This window comes from Pelobates fuscus, chromosome 4 (assembly GCF_036172605.1).
Source record: "Pelobates fuscus isolate aPelFus1 chromosome 4, aPelFus1.pri, whole genome shotgun sequence".
Lineage (NCBI taxonomy): Eukaryota > Metazoa > Chordata > Amphibia > Anura > Pelobatidae > Pelobates > Pelobates fuscus.
This window is the reverse complement of record NC_086320.1, coordinates 347,343,936-347,367,247: the sequence shown is the minus strand read 5'-3', so window position 1 is coordinate 347,367,247 and position 23,312 is coordinate 347,343,936. Positions and strand designations below refer to the sequence as shown.

Sequence of the window (23,312 nt, the reverse complement as noted above, 5' to 3'; positions counted from 1 at the left end):
GTTAGTGCAGTGTGTGTTTGTGTGTTAGTGCAGTGTGTGTTTGTGTGTTAGTGCAGTGTGTGTTAGTGCAGGGGAGCAGTATGTTTGTGTGTTAGTGCCGTGTGTGTTAGTACAGTGTGTGTTTGTGTGTTACTGCAGTGTGTGTTTGTGTGTTACTGCAGTGTGTGTTAGTGCAGTGTGTGTTTGTGTGTTACTGCAGTGTGTTAGTGCAGTGCGTGTTAGTGCAGTGCGTGTTAGTGCAGTGTGTGTTTGTGTGTTACTGCAGTGTGTATTAGTGCAGTGTGTGTTTGTGTATTATGGCAGTGTGTGTTAGTGCAGTGTGTGTTAGTGCAGGGGAGCAGAATGTGTGTGTGTTAGTGGTGCAGTGTGTGTTTGTGTGTTAGTGCAGGGGAGCAGAATGTCTGTGTGTTAGTGCAGGGGAGCAGAATGTGTGTGTGTTAGTGGTTCAGTGAGTGTTAGTGCAGTGTGTGTTTGTGTGTTAGTGCAGGGGAGCAGAATGTGTGTGTGTTAGTGGTTCAGTGAGTGTTAGTGCAGTGTGTGTTTGTGTGTTAGTGCAGGGGAGCAGAATGTGTGTTTGTTAGTGGTGCGGTGAGTGTTAGTGCAGTGTGTGTTTGTGTGTTAGTGCAAGGGAGCAGAATGTGTGTGTGTTAGTGGTGCAGTGAGTGTTAGTGCAGTGTGTGTTTGTGTGTTAGTGCAGGGGAGCAGAATGTGTGTGTGTTAGTGGTGCAGTGAGTGTTAGTGCAGTGTGTGTTTGTGTGTTAGTACAGGGGAGCAGAATGTGTGTGTGTTAGTGGTGCAGTGAGTGTTAGTGCAGTGTGTGTTTGTGTGTTAGTGCAGGGGAGCAGAATGTGTGTGTGTTAGTGGTGCAGTGAGTGTTAGTGCAGTGTGTGTTTGTGTGTTAGTGCAGGGGAGCAGAATGTGTGTGTGTTAGTGGTGCAGTGAGTGTTAGTGCAGTGTGTGTTTGTGTGTTAGTGCAGGGGAGCAGAATGTGTGTGTGTTAGTGGTGCAGTGAGTGTTAGTGCAGTGTGTGTTTGTGTGTTAGTGCAGGGGAGCAGAATGTGTGTGTGTTAGTGGTGCAGTGAGTGTTAGTGCAGTGTGTGTTTGTGTGTTAGTGCAGGGGAGCAGAATGTGTGTGTTTTAGTGGTGCAGTGAGTGTTAGTGCAGGGGTGCAGTGTGTGTAGTGTGTTTGTATGTGTGTAATGTGTTTGTGTGTGTATATGGCCTTAAATTATTATTATTAAAAAGTAGGGAAAAAAACAAAACCAAAAAAACATTTATTCCCCCTTTTAACTTTGCAGGGGGGGAGGAAGCATTCACATACCTGGTGGTCCAGTGAGGGGGGGGCACGCCACACACACATCCCTGGTGGTCCAGCGGCAGGTAATTCAGTCTGTACCCTGCAGGGTACAGACAAGGTCTCTCTCCCTCTCGCTCTGATAATCTCGGAGCTCGCGAGAAGAAAAGAAAGGAAGCTGCTCCCCGTGCGCGGAGGGAGACCGGCTCACTTCCCGATCTCCCCTCCGGCCCATGACGGGATAGAACTCCATCTTGGGGCCGGTGCTGCTGCGCATGGGCCGGCAGGGGAGATCTCTTGATCTTTCCTGCCGGCTTCGGCCCATGGCCATCGCGGCCCACCGGCATTTGCCCGGTTTGCACGATAGCCAGTCCGGGCCTGGCTGTGTACATACCTTTGAAAAGGAAGTCTATTTCTGGAGTGGGGGGTGTGGCTAAAGAGGCAGGCTTATGGAGCAAAATATTTATTTATTTTATACAGAAAAACTAAAAAGATTTGAACATGCAATAAAATACAGCATTATAATGAGACCAAAACCTATCAAATGCATTAAAGTAGTATTGGTGCCCGGAGTGTCCCTTTAAGGTCACTTTCAGTGATTCATAGTAACTTTCTACCTCTTAGTATCTGATAAAACTATCCATTATTACTTATTTATCTTCAGATGTATATGAATTGTTCTGCACATCATTTATATCACAATATTCATGATTTATTCATGGATTTATTCACGGAGATAAACATTGCAATAAGCATCCCGTCCTAAATTATTAAACAAAAATAAAAATTTTGGCTGCTGAAGAGAGTAAATGAATATTAAGCTTAAAAAAAACCTTTTACCTTAAGATGGCTAAACAATGACATCATTAAAGAAAATACAGCTACATTGTGCACTACAAAGCTAATGAATAAAGTGGTGTAATGTAGAACGAAGACTGATATTTACATATAGATTTTATTGCTGTTTAATATTTATTTAGATCAGATAATCTGATAATGATGCAGCATAATCTAAATGAAAAAGATACACACAATGTTATTTTGGCGAAATGGCTTTGGCAGAGTAAGAATTAATAGCATGGCAGTTCTTAACTTTTTCTGTTAGGGATCCAACCCATGTGCAAGGGTTTAAATACATCAATATATATATTTTTTTTACAAAGCAGGTATCCTTCAAGATCATTAGATTAATAGGCATAAGTACAATGACTCTCTTATTAAAAAAAGGAAGTCATTTTCTGACTTGTTAAAAAAACTCTAATTTGCACATAGCTGTTTTAAATGATTCTTTCCATGTTTGAATGTTCATTTGTCTTCAGTATTGAATGTGAATGAGTTAGTAAAATATGTCTAGAGGGCTATCAACTATACCTCACTGACAAGGCCCAAAGAATACTGAAAACATGAAACAAATGTGTTTACAAATAACAAATAGGCACTGCTTTCTTTTAATTCGCATTTGCATTGTATATTATGCTGAGAGTGTTTGACAGAATTTCTGATGTAGGTTGTCCATATGGGTGGGATCAGTATGCTACGAGACAGGCCAAAACTCTCTGTTATGGAAATTATGAGCAAAAATTAGTTTGCGACTTGAGCGTTGACTCACTGAAGGGCAAGATATTAAAGGAACACTTTATTGTTACAAATTCAAAGCTGTGCTCCTATCACTACAGTATCCCTCTGCCCCTGCAGTCCGTCTGCCACAATGAAAGGGGTAAAATCCTTATATACTTACTTTATTCCAGAGCCAATGTTCCTCAGTGCTGGGTCCATATCTGCCTCCTAAAATGTCAGCATGAGTGGGGAACCTAATGCATTAGGCCTTCCCCTTAGGAAACCATTGAATCAATGCTTTCCTATAGATTTGCAAGGTGCAGGACATTCTCATGCACAGCGTAAGGAGGTACAGAGTCATTTCACAGAGTTTAAACTGCAGGAAATGCTTCAAGTGGCTATCTGGGAGATAGCTACTAGAGGCAATCTTAACACTGCAATGTAAATATTGCAGTTTCTCTAAAATAGTTTTGTTTTGTTTCAGCAATAAAGCTATTTACATCTTATACACCATTTATGTTGTGACATGTGAAGATGGACCATTTCTAGACAAGGATTGAAAGGCTAACCCCAAAATTGAATATTCTTTAGCATGTATAATTGGGAACTAATTGTCCAGAAACATTCCAGGTTTCCATTTAGATTTAAGGGTGTGGATACAGGTATGAACAGGTGGTGGAAAAAAATCTCAAACATGTTGTTGACATTACCTATTAATATATTGATAGTCTTTTATGAAACTGAAAAAATGAAACAAAAGTGATTTGTTATTTGTTACAAATAACAAGTAGGCACTGCTTTCTGTTAATTTTTTTATTGTGAGCCTCTTGACATTACCTTTGCAGTTGAGCTGTGCATAACCCAGCTGAAAAAATATTCAATTTATAAAATACCAATAGCAAAATAGTGCGGGCACTGATTTGAGCTTTCAACTGCTTGTTAATCCTATTTTTTAAATGCATCTTTCATAATAAAAAAAGGTTTAATCAATGGTGTAAAAAATGGTGTGTTACAAAGTTTTTACAATATTTCATCAGGAACGGAGAACCTTCTAAATCACTTAAAAAAATGTTAACACAGAAGGTTTATATTGTTTTTTAAAAGTATGTTTACAGGAAACCAATTCCATACTGGCACAAGCCTATCAGAAAACCATATTTAATGAATGCATTTGTCTATTACTGACCATTTCCTCTGATTCAAGTCTTTTCACTGGAGGCCAGTTGGTTGATTTATCAGGACTGGTGCTTGGAGTTTAACCCCTTCAGGACGGAGTCAATAGTACTCGTTCTGATCAAAACAAAATGTAAACAAAAACTGGAGTTTGCGCTATATGTCTGTTAAACCGTAATTCACCTCTTTCATATTAAGTGCACCCGCAAAAAATATAGCACATTCCATTTTTCTGTTTTTTCACATTGAAATTTGCCAGATTAGTAATGTTACCTTTGAGACCGTGTGGTAGCCCAGGAATGAGAATTACCTCCATGATGGCATACCATTTGCAAAAGTAGACAACCCAAGGTATTGCAAGTAGGGTATGTCTAGTCTTTTTTAGTAGCCACTTAGTCACAAACACGCATTGTGTTTTTATAAGAATCCAATAAAAGTATTTTGCACACTTACTTTTATTTGTTGCTGTTTTATCCTGGCTGATTTTTGTTATCATTTTAAAGATCCAGTACTACAAAAGAATATACACTTCAGGTCTTCGCTGTACTTTAAGAGACTCTTTATATTATTGCTGATTTTTGTTTATTATCTCTTATTGTCCTACTTAGCACACCCTGTATTTGTTGTATCATGTTTTTACCTTAGATGTTTTTATCTCCTGCTGTGTTAATTGAACTTTAATCACACACAGGAGTCTCTTGCATGCTCTAGCAGGATAATAAAAGAGCAGTAGATAAGACATTCTAAATTAAACAGAATGTGCAATAAAGGAATTTTACACATTAGAACTCTCATTACAGGAAATGTTTAGTGAGGCTGTGTAGGTTATTTGCAGGGAGGTGTGGCTTGGGTTAGGGTTGCATAATTAAAGGAACTAAACTCCTAAATGTCAGAGAATTAAGCAGTGAAACTGCAGGGGCATGGTATACACACCAAAACCACTAATTTAAGCTAAAGTTGTTTTGGTGATTATAGTGTCCCTTTAACTGTCCTAAGTAAGGATCTCTTTTGCCTTTGCCTTGTGAGTGCATTGTAAGTCATTCATTTGTACTGTCTCTCAACAGTGTTGTTTATTTCTTCATTCTTTCTTTCTAGTCTATTTTTTTTTTAGCTCTGTTCTCCATTTTATGTTCCTAGTTTATAGTCTCTCTCCTTTTCCACTCACTTTGTCTTCTGTTTCCATTTATTTTCCTATCTCCATTAGCCTCTCACAGACTCATCTTTCCCTCCCTCACAATAATCGGCTTTTCCCACTATCAATTTATCCAGGGCCGTCTTTAATACTGATTGGACCATGGGCAAGAATTTACTTGGACCCCCTGGATCCCGCCCCCTCTCACTCCCTAGCATGCAATCACGCTCTTCACCCCAACAGCCACACACAAAAAAAAAACCACACACCTTGTAGACCAATAAACTTTAATGTAAACATAAAGAACTGGTTCACAACGTGCAGTTTGTGAGTGTATTACAGATCACCTTATCAATACAATGCACAGGAATGTGCAGGTTGTAAGTACATCTCTTTGCCACATTAATCAGCATCTCCTCATAGAAATGCATTGAATCAATGCATTTCTATGAGGAGTGTTAAACGTGAATGCCAGTGTTGCACATTGTGTAACACTGGACTAGGAAGCACCTCTAGTGGCCATCTGATGAGTGGCCTCTAGAGGTAATCCTATGCAGTAATGTAACCACTGCGTCTTCTCTGTGTGTTTATGTTAAAAAGCCTGCAGAGCAGGGCCGGACTGGGGATACAAAGCAGCCCTGGAAAAAAAAAATCTATGCCAGCCCCATAAGTCATTGCGCCATATATTGTCGCATGTAATATGTAAGGATATGTTTTGCCACCCCAGATAATAGAGTAATATATATATATATATATATATATATATATATATATATATATATTGCTTTTTCTAATATAATATATTGGTCCTTTCAGAGTAAAACATTTAATTATACAGTAAGCATACTCACATGCAGACACAGACAATCTCACTGACACACACAAGCTCATTGATACACAGCCTCATAGACAAACAATTTCACTAATATGCATAAGCTCATTGACATAAAAACACAAGCTCACTCACTAGCAGGCACACACACACACACACATACACATGCAAGCAAGCAAGCTCACTAGCAGGTGCACACAGACACAGCTTAATGTAGTGGTTCTGGTGTCTATAGCCTGTCCCTGCAGGCTTTTGAATGTAAACACTGACTTTGCAGAGAAAAGGCAGTGTTTACATTGCTTCCTAGTGACACCTCTAGTGACAGACACTCAGACGGTCACTGGAGGCGCTTCCTGTGTCAGTGTGGATTGGCTGAGATCATCAAGCTTGATGATCTCAGTCATAGAGACAGAGACCAGCACGGCGTTGGGAAAAAAAAAAAGGTGAGTAAAACACTATTTTTAAAAACACACACAGACACCACGACTGACACACACACACACACACACACCACGACTGACACACACACACACACACACACCATGACACAGACAGACACACAGTGTAACACAGACAGACACACACACAGCATGACACAGATAGACACACAGCATAACAGAGACACACACACACCGCATGACACAGACACACACACACACACACCATGACAAACACACACACACCGTGACACAGACACACACGACACAGACACACAGCATGACACAAACAGACACACACAGCATGACACAGACACACACACACAGCACGACACAGACAGACAGACACACACACACACCGCATGACACAGACACACACACAGCATGACACAGACAGACACACATACACACACCATGACACAGATGCATGACACAAACAGACACACACAGCATGACACAGACAGACACACACACAGCATGACACAGACAGACACACACACACAGCATGACAGACACACACACACACACACACACTGCATGAAACAGACACATACACACACAGCATGACACAGACAGACACACACACAGCATGACACAGACAGACACACAGCATGACACAGACAGACACACAGCATGACAGACAGACACACACAGCATGACACAGATACACACACACAGCATGACAGACAGACAGACACAAACACACACACACACACACACACTTTTTGGTACCTGTGAGTGGGCAGACTGCTGTGCTGGCGGCCGCAGGGAGAACTTGAAAGGCGGCCGCAGGGGAAGCTTTTCATGAGGCCGGGAGCAGGCTCTTCTGGGGGAGCAGGCTGTTCTGTCTCTGCTCCCCCTCCCTCGCGCGCAGCTTAATGAGACCGGAGCCGGGATATGACGTCATATTCCGGCCCCAGTCTCTTTCTAGCACGCGAGGGAGGGGGAGCAGAGACAGAACAGCCTGCTCCCCCAGAAGAGCCTGCTCCCGGCCTCATGAAAAGCTTCCCCTGCGGCCGCCTTTCAAGTTCTCCCTGCGGCCGCAGGTCACCCCGGCCCCAGGTGCCGACGGCCCACCGGGAAATTTCCCGGTATCCCGGTGGGCCAGTCCGGCCCTGCTGCAGAGACAAGCTATAGACACCAGAACTACTATGTTACGCTGTAGTGGTTCTGGTGACAATAGTGTCCCTTGAATATTCCTGTGTAGATAAAGTAAACAGTAGAATTTATTAGCAGGGATCAGTATTTATAAATCTACATGGCTCACTTCTTACGTAAAAAATACAAATGTCACTTGGAAGAAAATCCTTAAAATGATGGTGCTTAATGAAAAAAAAAAAAAGCACAAAAGTATGAAATAAAATGCTGTATCATTATTCTACACAAAAAAAGAAAAAACTAAGCACATTCCTAGCCTGATTTTTAGCACAGCTTATGACACAAATAATGTTTTATTTTGCAGATTACTTCCCTCCCTGTCCCCTTCTCCAACCCTCCACCCCCTTTTAAACAAGTAATAGCTCCCCTTATTCCTTATTAATTAAATACTTACATTTTGGAAGACCAGCAGGCTCAGGATTCAGGTGCCGCTTTGCTGTTTGTTCTGGGGGGAGAGTCAGGAGACTGATGACGGCCATTGCGCTGCCTGTGTCCCCGGGCTCACCCTAGCGTTGCCGTGACATCACGTGATGCGCGTGCGCAGTACACTGCAGGCGCAGAGCCATGGAGGTAGGGAGGAGGAGCAAGTCAGTCCTGGACTATGCGGCGATGCTGCTCGCATAGTGAAGGATTGGATGGATGAGGATCGCTGGGGCATGCCAAAATAAATAGATAATAGCAGAATATATCTATTATCTATTTATTTAACAAATTGTTGTGGCCAGCGGGGCTCAAGAGGCAGCTGCCTTGGGCCCCCCCAGGAGCAAGTGGGCCCGGGGCAACTGCCCCTTTTGCCCTGCGTTAAAGACGGCCCTGAATTTATCTCGTCCTTTTCATTGATATTGTTCCTTTGTCTTGTCCCATTATGTTTCTTCACTCTATACCATGGTTTTTATGAAGTCTCTCCTGTACGTTTCACTCGGCCTTTCCTATCACTCGTTCTTTCAGTTTCAGATCAATACAGGTTGTTTTTTTTTTTGGACAGTTGTTAGTCAGCTCTGATTTTTAATTTTCCTTTCTATTCATTAAATAATGTGTTACGTTTAATGATAACTTTCAAAATTAGGCAACAAATGACAGAGTTAGAAAAGTCACCAACTCAGCTCAAGTGGAGAATTCTCTACATATGCAATTTTGGGGCAAGATGCTCAAGTTAATTCTCAACTCAGTAAATTGGAAAATGAACAAACCACCAAATATCTGCCTGTCTGTTTTTCTTTCTGCTAATACCAGCAAGCAGAGTTATTCACGAACAGGCTTATTTACTAAAGTGAAAATTCTAAGTGAATTTCAACTTTAAGACCAGAGTAGCCAAACTTAAAGTATCCAAACTTAAAGCAGCCTTAGAGAATGTTTCCATTCCATTTTGGAATTTCAAATTCATGGTCAAAATAGCTTAAGTGGAAATGTTCTCTAAGTCAGCTGTGTTTAAGTTAACTTACTCTGGCCTTACATTTGAAATTCACCTTGAATTCACTTTGAATTTTCACTTCAGTAAAACACTGTGTGAGAACTAAGACTCTTGGGTGGAGTCGAAGTGTGGGGAGGGCTAGGGTAAATAAAAGACAGACCTGAGGGAGAAGTAGAGTAATGAGAGACTGAGAACATACTTATGTGTAAAACAGATTGAGGATGCTTAAAAAAGACCTAGAGAAACAAAAACAGACTGGGAAGCTCTTATAATTAGATTAGGGAGATGATTATGAAAAAGAGGGAGGAAGGGCGAGATACATGTGGAAAAAAGACAAACTGAGAAGATATTTGAGGTGAAAGAGACAGACTGAAGTAAAGGCAGTCTGTCTGCAAACAGTTTGTTACTTGAGTAGCCGTAAAGGAGAAACAGGGAAAGGTGAACTGTCGCTGCTATGGGTTTTAATATTATGTTTTATTCCCCATATTTAACAAATATATATTTGTGAGGTGTGAAAAATAAAATGAAATGTAAAAATTCACACCTCCAGCCACCTCCATCCTAGCTGCTGTCCGTCATTGTTATAAACTCTGATATTTACACGTGTCAGTCAGCATGGAGAAAGTATACAGGAAAGAGGAGAATTGGACAATTGGAGATATATACAGAAAAAAAAATATATACACCCAAAGTGTACACACAAGGTATACTTAAATATATTTGGCAACAGCACCGGCTCAGTATATCTGTGATATCTGTAAGATAAAAATAATAAAAACATAGTGCTTTCCGTATACAGCCAGATATAAATAAAGCATGATGAGAGAAATAAAACTCACAAAGCAAGAGTCGTGCCAGGCTCTGTATAATCAGCGTGTGGGTGCCTATACAGGCTCAGCGATGTAGTGCCAAGACAGGAGTACCGGATCAGTAGATAAAAGTAACAATTTATTGAAAACAATTAAAAAGGGGAATAAAGGACTGGAGTCCAAAGAAGTAAAGCAGTGTATATATATTTATATACAGAAAATATCACTGCAACAATGGTCCTCACACGTCCAATCCTAAAATCAGTGAATATACACAGCAAACGCATTTCAACTTCCGCCTTCTACAGTGCTGTAGGATCTTCAGTACGGTGTGTTTAAAAGGATACTGTAGGCACCCAGACCACTTCTGCCCATTGGAGTTGTCTGGGTGCCAACTCCCACTACCCTTAACCCTGCAAGTGTAATTATTGCAGTTTTTTTTATAAACTGCAATAATTACCTTGTAGGGTTAAGTCCTCCCCTAGTGAGAGATGGAAAAAAAGATGGGGAAAAAAATTGAGAGATGGAAACAAACATAAAAAATAAAATATAACTATATATAAAAAATATATAAAACAATATATAAAATATATATAAGACAAATGATAAAGGAAAATTGGAGATATTTATAATTTATTAATTTATAAAATATTTTACCAGGAAGCATACATTGAGATTTCTCTTGTTTTCAACTTTGTCCCGGGTCCACAAAACATTGCATCATTACAATAGGGTACAATAAAATACAAAAAAACATATTAATACACAACATGTATACAAAATTTAACATAGAATAGGTAAGAAATATATAATCAACCATAACAGGTGCATTCTGTTTCGAGATATGTATATAAGTATCTCTTAAAGGATTTTAGGTTGGGGGAAGATTTGAAAAAGTGCCAGAGGTCGTTCCATAATTGCGGTAGGATGAGGATCGAGCAGCTTTTTTTTTCTATTCAGGTAGACTAAATAAAGTGCTGGTATTGGATCGAGGGTTATAGAAGGAGGGAACAGCTTGGAAGAGCATTCTGCTCAGGTAGGGTAGGGTGGGAACTTCCCAGAAATGCTCTGGAAAAGCTGGAAAGATGAAGGGTGCGTCTGGATTCCAGCGACAGCCAGTTTAGCGCTTTTCACATATCACAATGGTGGGTCAAGTAATTAGCACAAAGCGGTATTTATCGAAGACTTCTGTTCTAAAAAGTGGTCTAAAATACTGAAGGTGCAGCAACATGTAAACCTGTTGAACCATTAGTGACTCACCGACCTTTTAATTTACCCCCCACTTTTTAGAAAAGAACACTTTGATACGTCACCCTCCATTGAATCACATTAACGGCCTAATGTAGCTTTTAATATAACTCCAACAGGTGTACTTTGCTTTTCACAGATTAAATTACAGTAGAGAAAACATATTGTGATTAATAGAGGTCGCCAGGCATTATGAAATGGGGTACAATACATCCATAATTCTGTTTTTTCCCCACACTTTCTGGATAGACTTTCCTAAAAAAAAAAAAAAAAAAAAAGTAGGCAGACACAGCTATGCTCAGATAATTGCTTTCAATATAACTATAGATAATTCTAGATAATAACATTAGGGTCTCTGTTCCACATACCCATAACACCTGCTTATAAACACTCATCTCTGTGGAAAAAAAAATATAATCCTCCTGATTTTAATTGTACGAAAGAACATCTGATCTATTCACTGAACAATCAAGTCTGCTTTTAAATTATTTTTTTTCCATCCAATTATCTTTTTTTATTTCTGCCTAATGTAACATCCTGCTTTTGAACACCCATGTGTCTAGTTTTCTCTTTACAATGTTTTACTGTTTGATTTGTTAAATGTCAATAAAGCATAAAAAAAAAAAAAAAAAAGAATGGAAAAGGCAGGGCAAGCTAGGGGGAGCTTAGCTGCTCTCATACACAAGCACACATCTGCCTTGGGACTGCAGTGTGATGTATTCACTCTCCAGCTGATATCACACCCACTGCTTCTCCACTGACAGCTCCTTGTCCCTTTACATTCCCCATCCCCACACTGTGCAAACTCAACTCTGCTTCAGTTTTATTTCATTTTTATTATTCATTTTTATTGGTATACATTTTAATTTTTTCTAAGGATTGGAGGAAAATGAACCCACACTGTGCGCGTTGTGGGAGAGTCGTGTATCCCACTGAAAAAGTCAACTGCCTGGATAAGGTAAAATGTTAGTTTTTCTTGCAACATAGATTCAATAGATCAGAGAGCAGAATACAGTTTGTAACAGTTTAAGACATTTGGAAGTAAGGGGGATCTGTTTTAAAGGGACAGCCACCAAGTTGTTGTATTATTATTTTTTGTGTGTCTGTGTTTGCAAGGTAGATAAAAAAATATGCGAATGTTGCAACGAATGTCTATTTGGTATATTAAATAGAGATCTGCTGGATTAAATGTCTGTTTGGTGAGCAGAATTAAGTACAGTGTGCGATGAAAGGGTTAAACAGGTGTATGAAGCCAACGCTGCAAATACCTAAAGGGTTTAAGGAGTGACTATCATCGGAATGCTTTTAATTAGTCATCCCATCAAGATGTCAGAAGGGAGCACAAATTATGTTTGTAAACTCATCTGTGGGGTGCTTTGCTAAACTGGAATATCGCTGTCAAAATGGAACGTTGGGTGTTCACTGATTATTTCCAATTGGAGCTAGAATTCTACCTAATGTCACATTGTGGTTGCTGTCACTGCAAATGCCTGCTAATCTCTTTTACCGTGTCAGGTTTGACTGTGTCAAATCCTAAGCTTTTATCACATTACTGAGAGCGAGGAAATGTGATATGTGTACAAATCAAGCAGCCAAATGTATGCAACTATTACAAACTGAAAGTCAGCGGTTGGCTTAACAGGGTGATGGCTAAGATTGATGGGAATTGCGGTCCATCACAGCTGGAACGACAGCCACTGTCTTTTCCTGCTTGCTGTCAGTTAAGTGACTGGTGTTCAGCAATGTCATCTGTCAAGATCACTCTTCTAATCTTCAGATCTTTGGCTGTAGAGGGTGTTAAAATAATGATGGGTTCGACTCCTGCAGAGTGGAGAGAGGTTTGATCTTCCTAGTTGAAGAATTGTTGCTTCCTTTGCAACTATGATTAGTTAGTCATTTGTGTATTGTGTGTATTGAGTTTTGACTGGTACTCTGTCATTGTAGAGTGATGTGAGCATAGTCTGGGCTGTTCACTAAAGTTTGTGAATCTACAGGAGTTTTAACTAAACATCAGACTGTAGTGAATTAATAACCAAAGTTTAGGCAAAAAAGGCGGATTTGGAAAAATTCTTAGCAAATGACAATAGATGATCTGAAAACATAGCTTGCACAATTATTTGATTTGAGTTATTTTGGTCTTAAATTTGAAATTCACTTTGAAATCCTGACAATTCTTACTTTATTGTATAACTCTAAAAGTGAATATCACATTTCTGGTCCAAAATAGTCCAAATGAAAGATTTATTCTAGTCTGGAAATTTATGGCCTACAATTTGAAATCAATGTTTTCACTTTGAATACCTGGCACCTCACACTTTGGTAAATAAACCTGTTTGTTATTTTGTCTACATTTTGACATTCTGTTTTCAGTTCAACACAATTTGATGTTTATTGAGTTAACCCTATAGTGAATTTAACATTTTAGACCAAAATATTCTTTAAGTCCGCTAAGTTTTCAGTTTTGCTGTTTTGGCCTAACAATTCGAAATTCGCATTCAATTCCTGACATTCCACGTGTTAATGAATAACCCAGATAGACTTGCATCCTTCAAATAGGAATCCTCGTTATTATTAATGATGACGAGGGGAGGTGGCTGACTGAATGATTTGCTGGCAGTACCATTAAATAACTCAAGACTTTGCCGTATTAGGAACTCATGACCTACTGAGATGCAGCTTTCAAAGCCGCAGGAAATCTAGGTGCTGCCACAGTTCTGTTTACTCAGCAAATGCATTCGGATTGACGGAATAAGCACTGACCACTGCAGCTTTAATGTAGACATCCTTCTTTGGAACATTCTGAAAGAAGACCTTGAAACTTGTTTTTAACCATTTAAGTGACATTGGCATCTTCATTGCCTGGCTTTGTCCTTTTCTCTGTCCAAAAATGTATTTTTTAGTTAGTCACCCCCCATACAAAATGAGTTATTTATAAAGATAGAATCTTTATGAAATACTCATACTGATTGTGGTGGCCAACCGGGTAGGAACACGGGTTTCGCCACCAGAGATATTCTGTTCCCCCTAGTAGTGAGTTATTCTGTAATAATCCCAAGCAGACTTTCCCAATAGTGATAATCCAAAGCAGGTATAGCAGGTATAGCTTTCCCCTATACCTGCTATACCTGCAGACTGAATGCTAGGGGTGAACTGGTTTATTGGAGGCCACACACAGCCTTTTATGCAGCAACTCCTGCAAGGGGTTTCCAACGCAACATTACAGGGTAAACCCCCCCCATGGTTTTCTCTGTACCTGAGAGAGAACTGTTTGAAAACAAACATCTAACTTAAATTATCTCTCAGGTACAGAACATGTACAATTTTTACACCCCAAAATACACACAATACAATCAGGTACTCCCTCAAGTCCCTATATCCTCGGATAGCCTGGATCTGAGCACCCGACATATCCAAAAATTGCTCATTTCCTACGAATGCAGCCAAAACGCCACCGGGATGAAATCCTGACCGACTGCACACGAGGCACCTGCCCAGAATTTTTCCATGGAATTGGGATGGGCGGTCGGTCTCTTTCGGGGGTACAAAATTACACAAAATACCGAACATAGATATTAGCCCATATACTGGTTAAGTGTCCCTCGTTCAGGAGTAAGCTCCCACTGAACAGTGTTCCTTTCGTATGAATATAGCCGAATGCAGGCGGAGATTGAAGTTCATCGGTGTTCCGGGGGCGAGTGTTCAGATTTTAATTCCCTGCACTCGACGACTAAACACCTGTGTTCACAGCTCAAGGCAGCCGCCACCACGTGTTTGTACATACGAACGGCGACCACCCAGCCGACCGCTTAGAACGAGCAGCACACGCAGCATACGGGTGGTCTGGTAGTTCGTGGGTTTGTTTGGTATTTGAACAAAATAAGAATAACATTTTAGACGAACACGGTGGACAGAACAAATAGAAGAATGGGGAAAAGAGCTTTAATAATCCTGGGACAGGGTGGTTTGTCACACTTACTGCGTTGGGATTTTACAGAAATTACAAACCAGTCAAATAATATACTGAGACAAAGTAGGGACTTCTTTGTCCCTGTATTTCCTACACTTCTAGACACTGTCTAGAAGTGTCAATCTCCCAGCCGTCACCGGGGACAGCTGCAGAGATATTAGCCGTCACATGTGCGAATACAGCAGTGATGTCAGTTTTTGGGGCTGAAGAGCTAGGAACAGAAGAGGACCAGCCCCACCCAACCTGCCACCGGACCACTAGCAGCAATGTCACCGTTGGGGTCTTTGCAAATTATGCTAAGTCCCCAGACCGTGACAGTCCCGCTTTAAGTTGACAAGTAGTTATAAAAATTAAGACCAAAATACAAGTTGTGTGAAAAACATCACATTTTAGTGAATTGATAACCAAGTTGTACAATTCTGGCTAATATAGCCATGCTGTGACTGTGTTGGAGACTTTCTTTTCAGATCAGCTATTGATACCTGCATTTTACTGTTCTTTTTGCAGTTGACTGCAGTTTGGTATCTACTGAACAAATCTCTTAGTGAATAACCTCGAAGTGTTAAAAACCGAATCAATATTTATTTTTTTTCCCTTTTGATCATTTCACGCTTTAATTTCAGCAGTGCGCTTATACAGTATAGACCGATTTGCATCTCTGACTCAGAAACAGGAACGCTACAAAATGTAACAATAACAGGAGTCTGTAAAACAAAACGCTCAAGTTATAAATAAAGCAAAAGAACAAAAGACTGTAACTTAAAGTGACCTTTTATTATTCAGTAGTTCTGTACACATGCTTATGGACCTTCCCCCCACTCAAAAAAATAAAAGAGAAAAAAAAATGAAAAACACAATCTCAAACTTCTAGCTATGAAAACTAATGAATAATAACCGTGCTGTCATGTTCTCCCCACTGATATCAAATTATAACCATCAGCAGTCTGCTGTCACATCAGAGAAAATTTCTCTCTTAAGGATGTACGTAAGCAATTATAGTTCAAAGCTTACTTATAATCATTGGGTTTTCAGCTAATGCCCTCAACACCGTAGAGGTGAATAATGCTTAGTAATATGATTGTTAACAATGAGCTGGGCCAGACTAGGTATATGTCTCGAGCACTATAAGGGTGCTTCTCAATCCAGACCTCATGGCTGTTTATATGCATTTCCTACTTCTGTTCCAGTGGGGATACTGCTTGGTTGGCTTGGTGAAAGTGTTGTGGAACTCACCTGAATAATGCTGAGTTTCTATGTGTTTCCCCAACTGAATGGAGCAGAGCAATGGCCACCAATCTCCTGCGGACACTGGCAGCTACATTTAACCTTTAAAAAAAAAAAAAAAAAATTAGTGATCCATGTCTTCCATTCACCTGACATTGGGGCAACTTGAGGGGGTCCTGGGTGAGTGGTATATATTCCCTCTCCCTCCATGGTTCAATGGGCAACAAGCTGACAATTCCGGCCTCTTTGTGCCAGCCTGACGGGGAACTTCTGGGTCTCTAAGCCCCACCACAGAAACACAGTACTCAGAGATACACAATTGGGGAAGAAGGAGTTAAGGGGACTGGGATACTGAACCCAGACCACTTCAATGAGTTGAAGTGGCCTAGGTGCCTATAGTGTCCCTTTAAGCACATACTCTGACAGACACACACACATTCACTGACAGACACTCATACACACACTCAATTACAAACACACAGATGTCACTTACAGACACAGACTCACTGATTTGACACACACACATTCACTGACTGGCACACACTGGCAGATACAGACTGACAGACACAAACTCACTGATTTGACACACACACATTCACTGACACACACTGACTCATTAACAGACACACACACTGTTCGAATCAGAGGCGGCGAGGGAACTGTGATTTCCCTGCTCCCTCGCAGGCTGTCTACTGATGCTGGGAGCCGGAATCACGTCATATTGCAGCTCCCGCGGCATCAGCAAACGGTGCGCGAGGGAGCAGAGCAGGTAGATCAGAGCTCCCTCGCAGCCTCTGATTTGAACACAGCCGCATGCCTCCCAGCAGCCCCACTGGACCCCAGGGACAGAGGGAATGCCAGGGATGCTCGAGTGGGCGTTTGGGGCGGCATTTTTTGCCGCCCCCTGGTTAGTGCCACCCAAGGCAAATGCCTAGTTTGCCTTGGGCATAATACACCAGTGTAAGTAACACTGTCAAGTATCCCTACAGAGAGAAGTGTTTAGTCATGCTTAGGGCAGCACGAAACCAAATTACACCACTGGTTACTGAACATACATTTTTGACACGTCTGAATAGCTTAAATGTCTTGACAAATTTTATTAGACAGTTTTGCATTTTCTTTTTAATTATCCACAACTCACTCTGTTATGTTTCCATAAAACGTAAGAAAACTGTAGTGCTTTTGAAGAACCTTTGGACTATATTGGACCATGCTGTCGCACTTGTCTAATTTATTATTTGCTGATCTATTCACAACTCTACTGATTTGACCTCTGTTTAATTCCACTTGATTTGACTTTTATTGACAATATATCCTGGGCTTATACTTGGCTCTTAATGAAGAAATGACCCGTACAATTGATTTTTAGTCATTAAAATTAAGCAAAAGTATGAAAATATTGTAAGTGCATCTAAGCAAGGGAAATGCGTGGACAGCACAATTCCAACCCCCCCCAGAAAACAAACAAGATAAAAATCAGCACAATTTCAAATTACAAATGTAAAGTCATGTAGTACTAATTCCCCATTGCTTATACCAAAATATAACAGCAAAATGCACATTCACAGTGTCTGTGCAGACATATTCCAGATAAAATAATCTCTTCAAGAAACATTTCTTCTGTAATGTGGGTAAGGTGGTCTAGTGGCAGCACAGAGCATGACGGAACAGAAATGGCAAAGGACTTTCATCAGGAAACTGGTATGAAAATGTAGCTCATGGACTAAATGTTGATTGAACAAATTATTATTTCATTTTATATAGATAGAAGTATTATGTATTGTTTATGTTGTATGATTTGCAAGATTAAGGTTTGGGCTAGAATTATGGCTAGAGTTAGATATCCAAATGTAAGAGACATTCACCAAAGATTAAATAACAATAGCTTGACCTATGGGATGGATCTCACTTTAGAATGCCTCAAAAAAGATTTTACTCAAATTTCACATTGTGATAATTGGGTAATTACAGAAGCAAAACACACCTGTGGAATTAAGTGGGACACACTGTTCAGAGATTACTACTAGCCAGTGGTGTGCAGTATGGGAAATAATAGAGTCAACATGGGCTAGCACTGTGAAGACAACACATGTCATAGAAAATTATTTTCCTAACATTAGTGTGTACATCCATTAGAGTGCAGAACTATGTATGGCCACTGGAGTCTATTCTAGTGGTTGTCAGTTTATTTCTACTGCTGGACTGATTTCTACATTACCATTGCTATTAGAAAAACTGAGATCTATTTTTTATTGATTTTTGGTATAGCGTGCGTGCTTATAATGCACGCAGTAGTGTACATGTCAATAGTTCACGTCAAAAGCCCCACACAGGTCATTTGTGTTGACTTGCACTTCGGGTTGTACAGTAAGTAGGAAATTCCCTTTAAGTGCATCTTTTTGTCAGCATAAATAGTACCAGAGTTATAAGTTAAGACTCTATGTAATTTAATTACCAAGAACAAATTGAGCATTCATTAACATAGCCAGCATGACCTTGAAATACTCTGTCTGGGGATTTCCTCTAACCGTTTGAAGTTTAGGGATGAACGGAAAGCTGCTGTAATGAATTAAATAAATATTGAAGAGTAGGACAATAATTAAAATTTTGGATAATTTCAAAAATAGGCAACAATAAATGCATACACGTATTGTACTGTACATCTATGCCTAATTGCCATGTAATTTTTTTTAGAGATCCCCAGTTTTAATTAGCTCATTGGCAGCATTCTGTACCACTAATACTCACGTTTTGTATTAAACTGTCAGTAAGAGGAGTATGAGTACTTGCTAGGAAAAGGAAGACTCCCGCTGCATTGGAATTTGAAGACATTGCACCAGCAATAAATTAAGATTCAAAGGGAATTTTAAAAAAAAAATGTCATGTTCGGAAAAGCAGTGCAAATTTTAAGAGGTGGTGGAGTAATTACCAATAGAATGTGGTGGTGGAGTAATGAACAGTGGAATTCAGGTGGTTTCCATTGTAATGAAGGTGATAGTGGCTCATTGTAGTTTAGGATAATCATTTCAGTAGTAGTAGACAAAGTGAACGTATTAATACATGAAAAAGAGATCATCTGGGCCATTCGCTACGCTGCAAGCTATATGAATTAGCAAAACCCCTCCAAGACAGAATCTGTCAACTTGTATCAGCCCATACTTGCAACATTCCAAAAATGATCATAAGATCCTTTGCTGCCAAGCAGTCATGTTTCAGAGCTCTTCAGATGTTTTAAGTAGATATCTCTGGAGAACAGATAAAAACTACATTTGTACTACTGACTAAATATGGTTAAAATTGCACTGTCATACATTTTGGTTCCCTACTGTATCACTCCTTTCTTATTTATTTATTTTATCCTCATCCCTAAAACAAATTTAAAATACCACTACAGCGTTAGGAATACAAACCTGTATTCCTAACGCCATAGAGCCCCTGTCCCTAGTAAGAGGGACAGGTTTTTTACAGGTTTCTTTTATAAAAAGGATTTTTACTCATTTTTTTCCAGCACCAAAGCTCTCTTGGCGTTGCTCACCTCACTCCGTCTCACGTTGGCATTACTTTCTCGTCGCTGGTCCAATCCAATGCTCCCCATAGAGCATGAGGGCCTGATGTGCGTGCGCAGCAAGTGCTGCATGCGCATCAAATGATTCTTATGGGAAAACATTAAACTTCTGCATCACGTGACAACTTTTACTTGGTCAATGTAGCAGAAACTCTTGTAGTGGCTGCTTGGATGATAGCCATTAGAGATGTGTTTAACCCTGCAATGTAAACATTGCGTTTTGTTTTTAAACTCCAATGTTTTGCATTTCAGAGTTAAAATGATGGGGTAATTGCACCCAGACCATTTCATGTGAAGTGGTCTGGGTGAATTTAGTGTTACGCACATGACCACAATCTTTGTAACTTTCAGTGCTAAAAATATAATGCCAATCGAGAGGTTACTGTCTCCTACAAGACCGATCTCACAGATCTCTATACCCCACGCTACTTATACTATAGCTTACTCACACTACCAAGGTTATTCACTAAAGGGGGAATTATTAGGAATTTAGAGTGAAATGCAAGTGAATTACAAATTTCAGGCCCAACAGCTGAACTGAAAACATTTGTGAATTGGACATTTTTCCAGTTCATTTATTGTGGCCTAAAAAGTGTAATTTGCTTCCTAAGAATTAATACTTCAGTTAATAACTATGGATGTTTGAAGGGCAGAGAACTGGCTACAAAACTGATGAGGCAGAGAGCTGGTGATAGACTAAAAGGGCACATGATGGGTGAAAAGATTAAAAGGTTCTAGAGAGAAGGAGTAGAAATGCTGAAAACTGAAGTATGCAATGTTTGATGAGGAATGGATGCAGCGCTAATTCAGGAGGGCATGAGAGAATAATCTGGAAGAGGGGCAATAAACTGGGAGGCGGGAGATGAGAACAACTAGAACAAGAGAGATAGAGAGCATGAAACAGGCTGAGAAGAGAGAAGACAGGGGATCCAAGATTGAAGGTAGACAAAATAAAAGGGGAATGATTGAGACAGTGTTCTATGGCATTAAAAGGAACAGACGAGAAAAGGTGAGCAACTGCTCTCCCATTGAAAGCCTTCACGGGAGAGCAGTTGCAGTTAAAGGATAAAAAAGGAAGAGAGAATAAAGCTTTGACAGGAAAGATACAGAGAACACTCATGATGGAATTATTGGAAAAGTTTTGTGAGTCCCGTGACGTTTAATATTTCTGCACCAGAAATCCCCACCAGCCGGAACTGCGACTGCGGAGTAATGCAAAAAACAAAACAAAAAAAACCCTGCCTTAAAAGTATCATATACCGTATAAATTACAAAAAAAAAATACTAAAAACATACCTCAAAGAGTTTCAAATACACAACTATCATTGCATTAAACATACACAGCTCCCACATCTGAGTTGTACAAACATGCCAGGTATGCACTGTACACATGGTCATGGCATAATGGTACATTGCACATATACTTTGTATACTATGAAAGTATTCCTGGAATGTCGTCCTTAGTAGGTATTTGACCCCTGAACTACATATGGCTGCTTTTTAATTTTAGTTTAAAGTTATTCGCTTTTCAGGCACTCGTCAACTTCTTGAAGAAGTTTTTGAAAGAGAAGATATTTCCACTGGGAAAAAAAAAAAACAAGAAAAAACCAACAACTTTATTATGAACAGAATAAGGGCACTAAAGAGCTTAAACAAACAATGCAGAAATTATCTCCCCACTTTTTCATGTCATATGGCACGTGTCACATGTCCTAGCAGTTTCAAGATAGCTATTTCTCTTGATTTGCACACTATCTTTTAATAAGTAAACCCGTTCTGTTTTAGAACATATCTGTCATAACTCTTTCACAGAATCCATTTAAATGGATACGTCAGGCCGGGGTTCAAGTACTTTTTTTTTTTTCATTCATTACATATATAATGCATATAATTGCATAATAAAAAGAGCAATTAATAATTATATTTAAAATGATAAATTAAGTTATTTATTTGGAACCCTGGTATTTGGAACCATGATATATTTTTTTTTTTTTGTCAATCTTTCTTTTATTGAGGCATAACATTTACGGGTACAGAATAGAAAAGGGAGACAATAAAAAGTCATACAGGATGGGGTATCACAGTTCACTATACATCATCTCCGAAGATTGTCGGCCTCTTTTTTTTTTTAAGTAAAGTGTATTAAAGGCGTTGTTTAGCATTAAGTGCCTGCGTGCTTAGTGTCGGGGTACGTCTTGTAGTAGGGATTAAGGCACCTCAAAATGTGAGTGTGTTGAGCGTGGGACCTTAGTTAGATGAGCTCAAGTAGGTGTGTGTGTCGCAGCTGGGTGTGGTTGACTAAGTTGCTAGCGGAGAGTGCGGTAGGTAGTGTGCGGTATGTTTCAAGCTGTGTTACGCACTCTGGGTGTAATGGGGGGGGGGGGGGGGTGACAGTGGCTTAATACATATTATCATTATTTGGCTTACGGAGCCAAAAAAAACAAACAAGATAAAACACACAACAATGTATGGTGAAAGAAAAGAGAGAATAAAAACATAAACCAACAGCAACAGCATTGGAAATTACAAACGTGGAACGGGTCAGGTATGTCTCTAGTTATGTGCAACAGGTAAAGGGCGTGTGGAACCATGATATTTTTTAACCATCACATCTGCTCTAAATATAAAGAATATTCAGCGTCTGCAGTGGGCTCTCACTAGCCCCTGAGCATCACAGGTTGTGGAACATTTCAGATCATTCTGTTGAACGCAGTCACAGTCAGTGTCCTTTGTGTAAATTATAAATTAATCTATTTGTTCAAAGTATGGACAAACCAGAAACCAACATTAATGTAGACCAAGGGTATCCAACTTCAGCAATTCAACCTGTGCTGGACTGCAACTCCCATAATTCTCTTTTTTAAAATTATGTCAGCTGGACGGCTGAGGTTACATACCCCTGATCTAAGACTATAATAATAATAGGTAATTTGCTGATCTCTATTGCCTCGGGACATTAGCAATAGGTTCCCACCAAATATTTGCACAGATGGGTGGAAAAGGCGGTCTGAGGGTTTCAACTGCCCTAGATCAGGCATGAAAATGAGCCCCCACAACTCCCAAATACATATACAAGCATCATAACCATACTGATGACATTAAATGAACAATATTCTACTAGGACTGTGTTAGTTAAATTTAGCATTCAGTGTGCTTCTCAACTATGTTTCCCATGACACACAGCATGGCCTAAGGTTGTTTAGAATCAACCGGGGTACCAATATTAGCTATCACCATTATATATAGGCCAATTTAAAATAGGGTGTATCTACAATACTCTAATAACTATCCTGGGACCATAGATTTGCACTTTATATCTTGACTATAACTGTAAAAAAAAAAACAATAACTTTTTTTTAGTCTTTAGTCTCACTGTCACAGCTGTCATTGCCATATATCTTGCATTACAACAGGTAATCTGTGAAATCTGTCATGGCAACAGAACCTACGGATCATGACATTAACGTCTTCATACGATGCACCCATAAATTTAATCTATTCAGTG

General features: G+C 39.7%; 1 protein-coding gene across 2 annotated transcripts in view; it reads left to right on the top strand.

The window, feature by feature from the left end:
* Positions 1-11,752: 11,752 nt before the first annotated feature.
* NEBL (nebulette) overlaps positions 11,753-23,312 on the top strand; it is a 200,603-nt gene continuing 189,043 nt past the window's right edge. For both annotated transcript variants that reach the window (XM_063452527.1, XM_063452526.1), the window contains exon 1: positions 11,753-12,009. In XM_063452527.1, the coding sequence (XP_063308597.1) occupies positions 11,941-12,009 (69 nt within the window). In that variant the 5' untranslated portion in view covers positions 11,753-11,940. The remainder of the gene's footprint in view (positions 12,010-23,312) is intronic.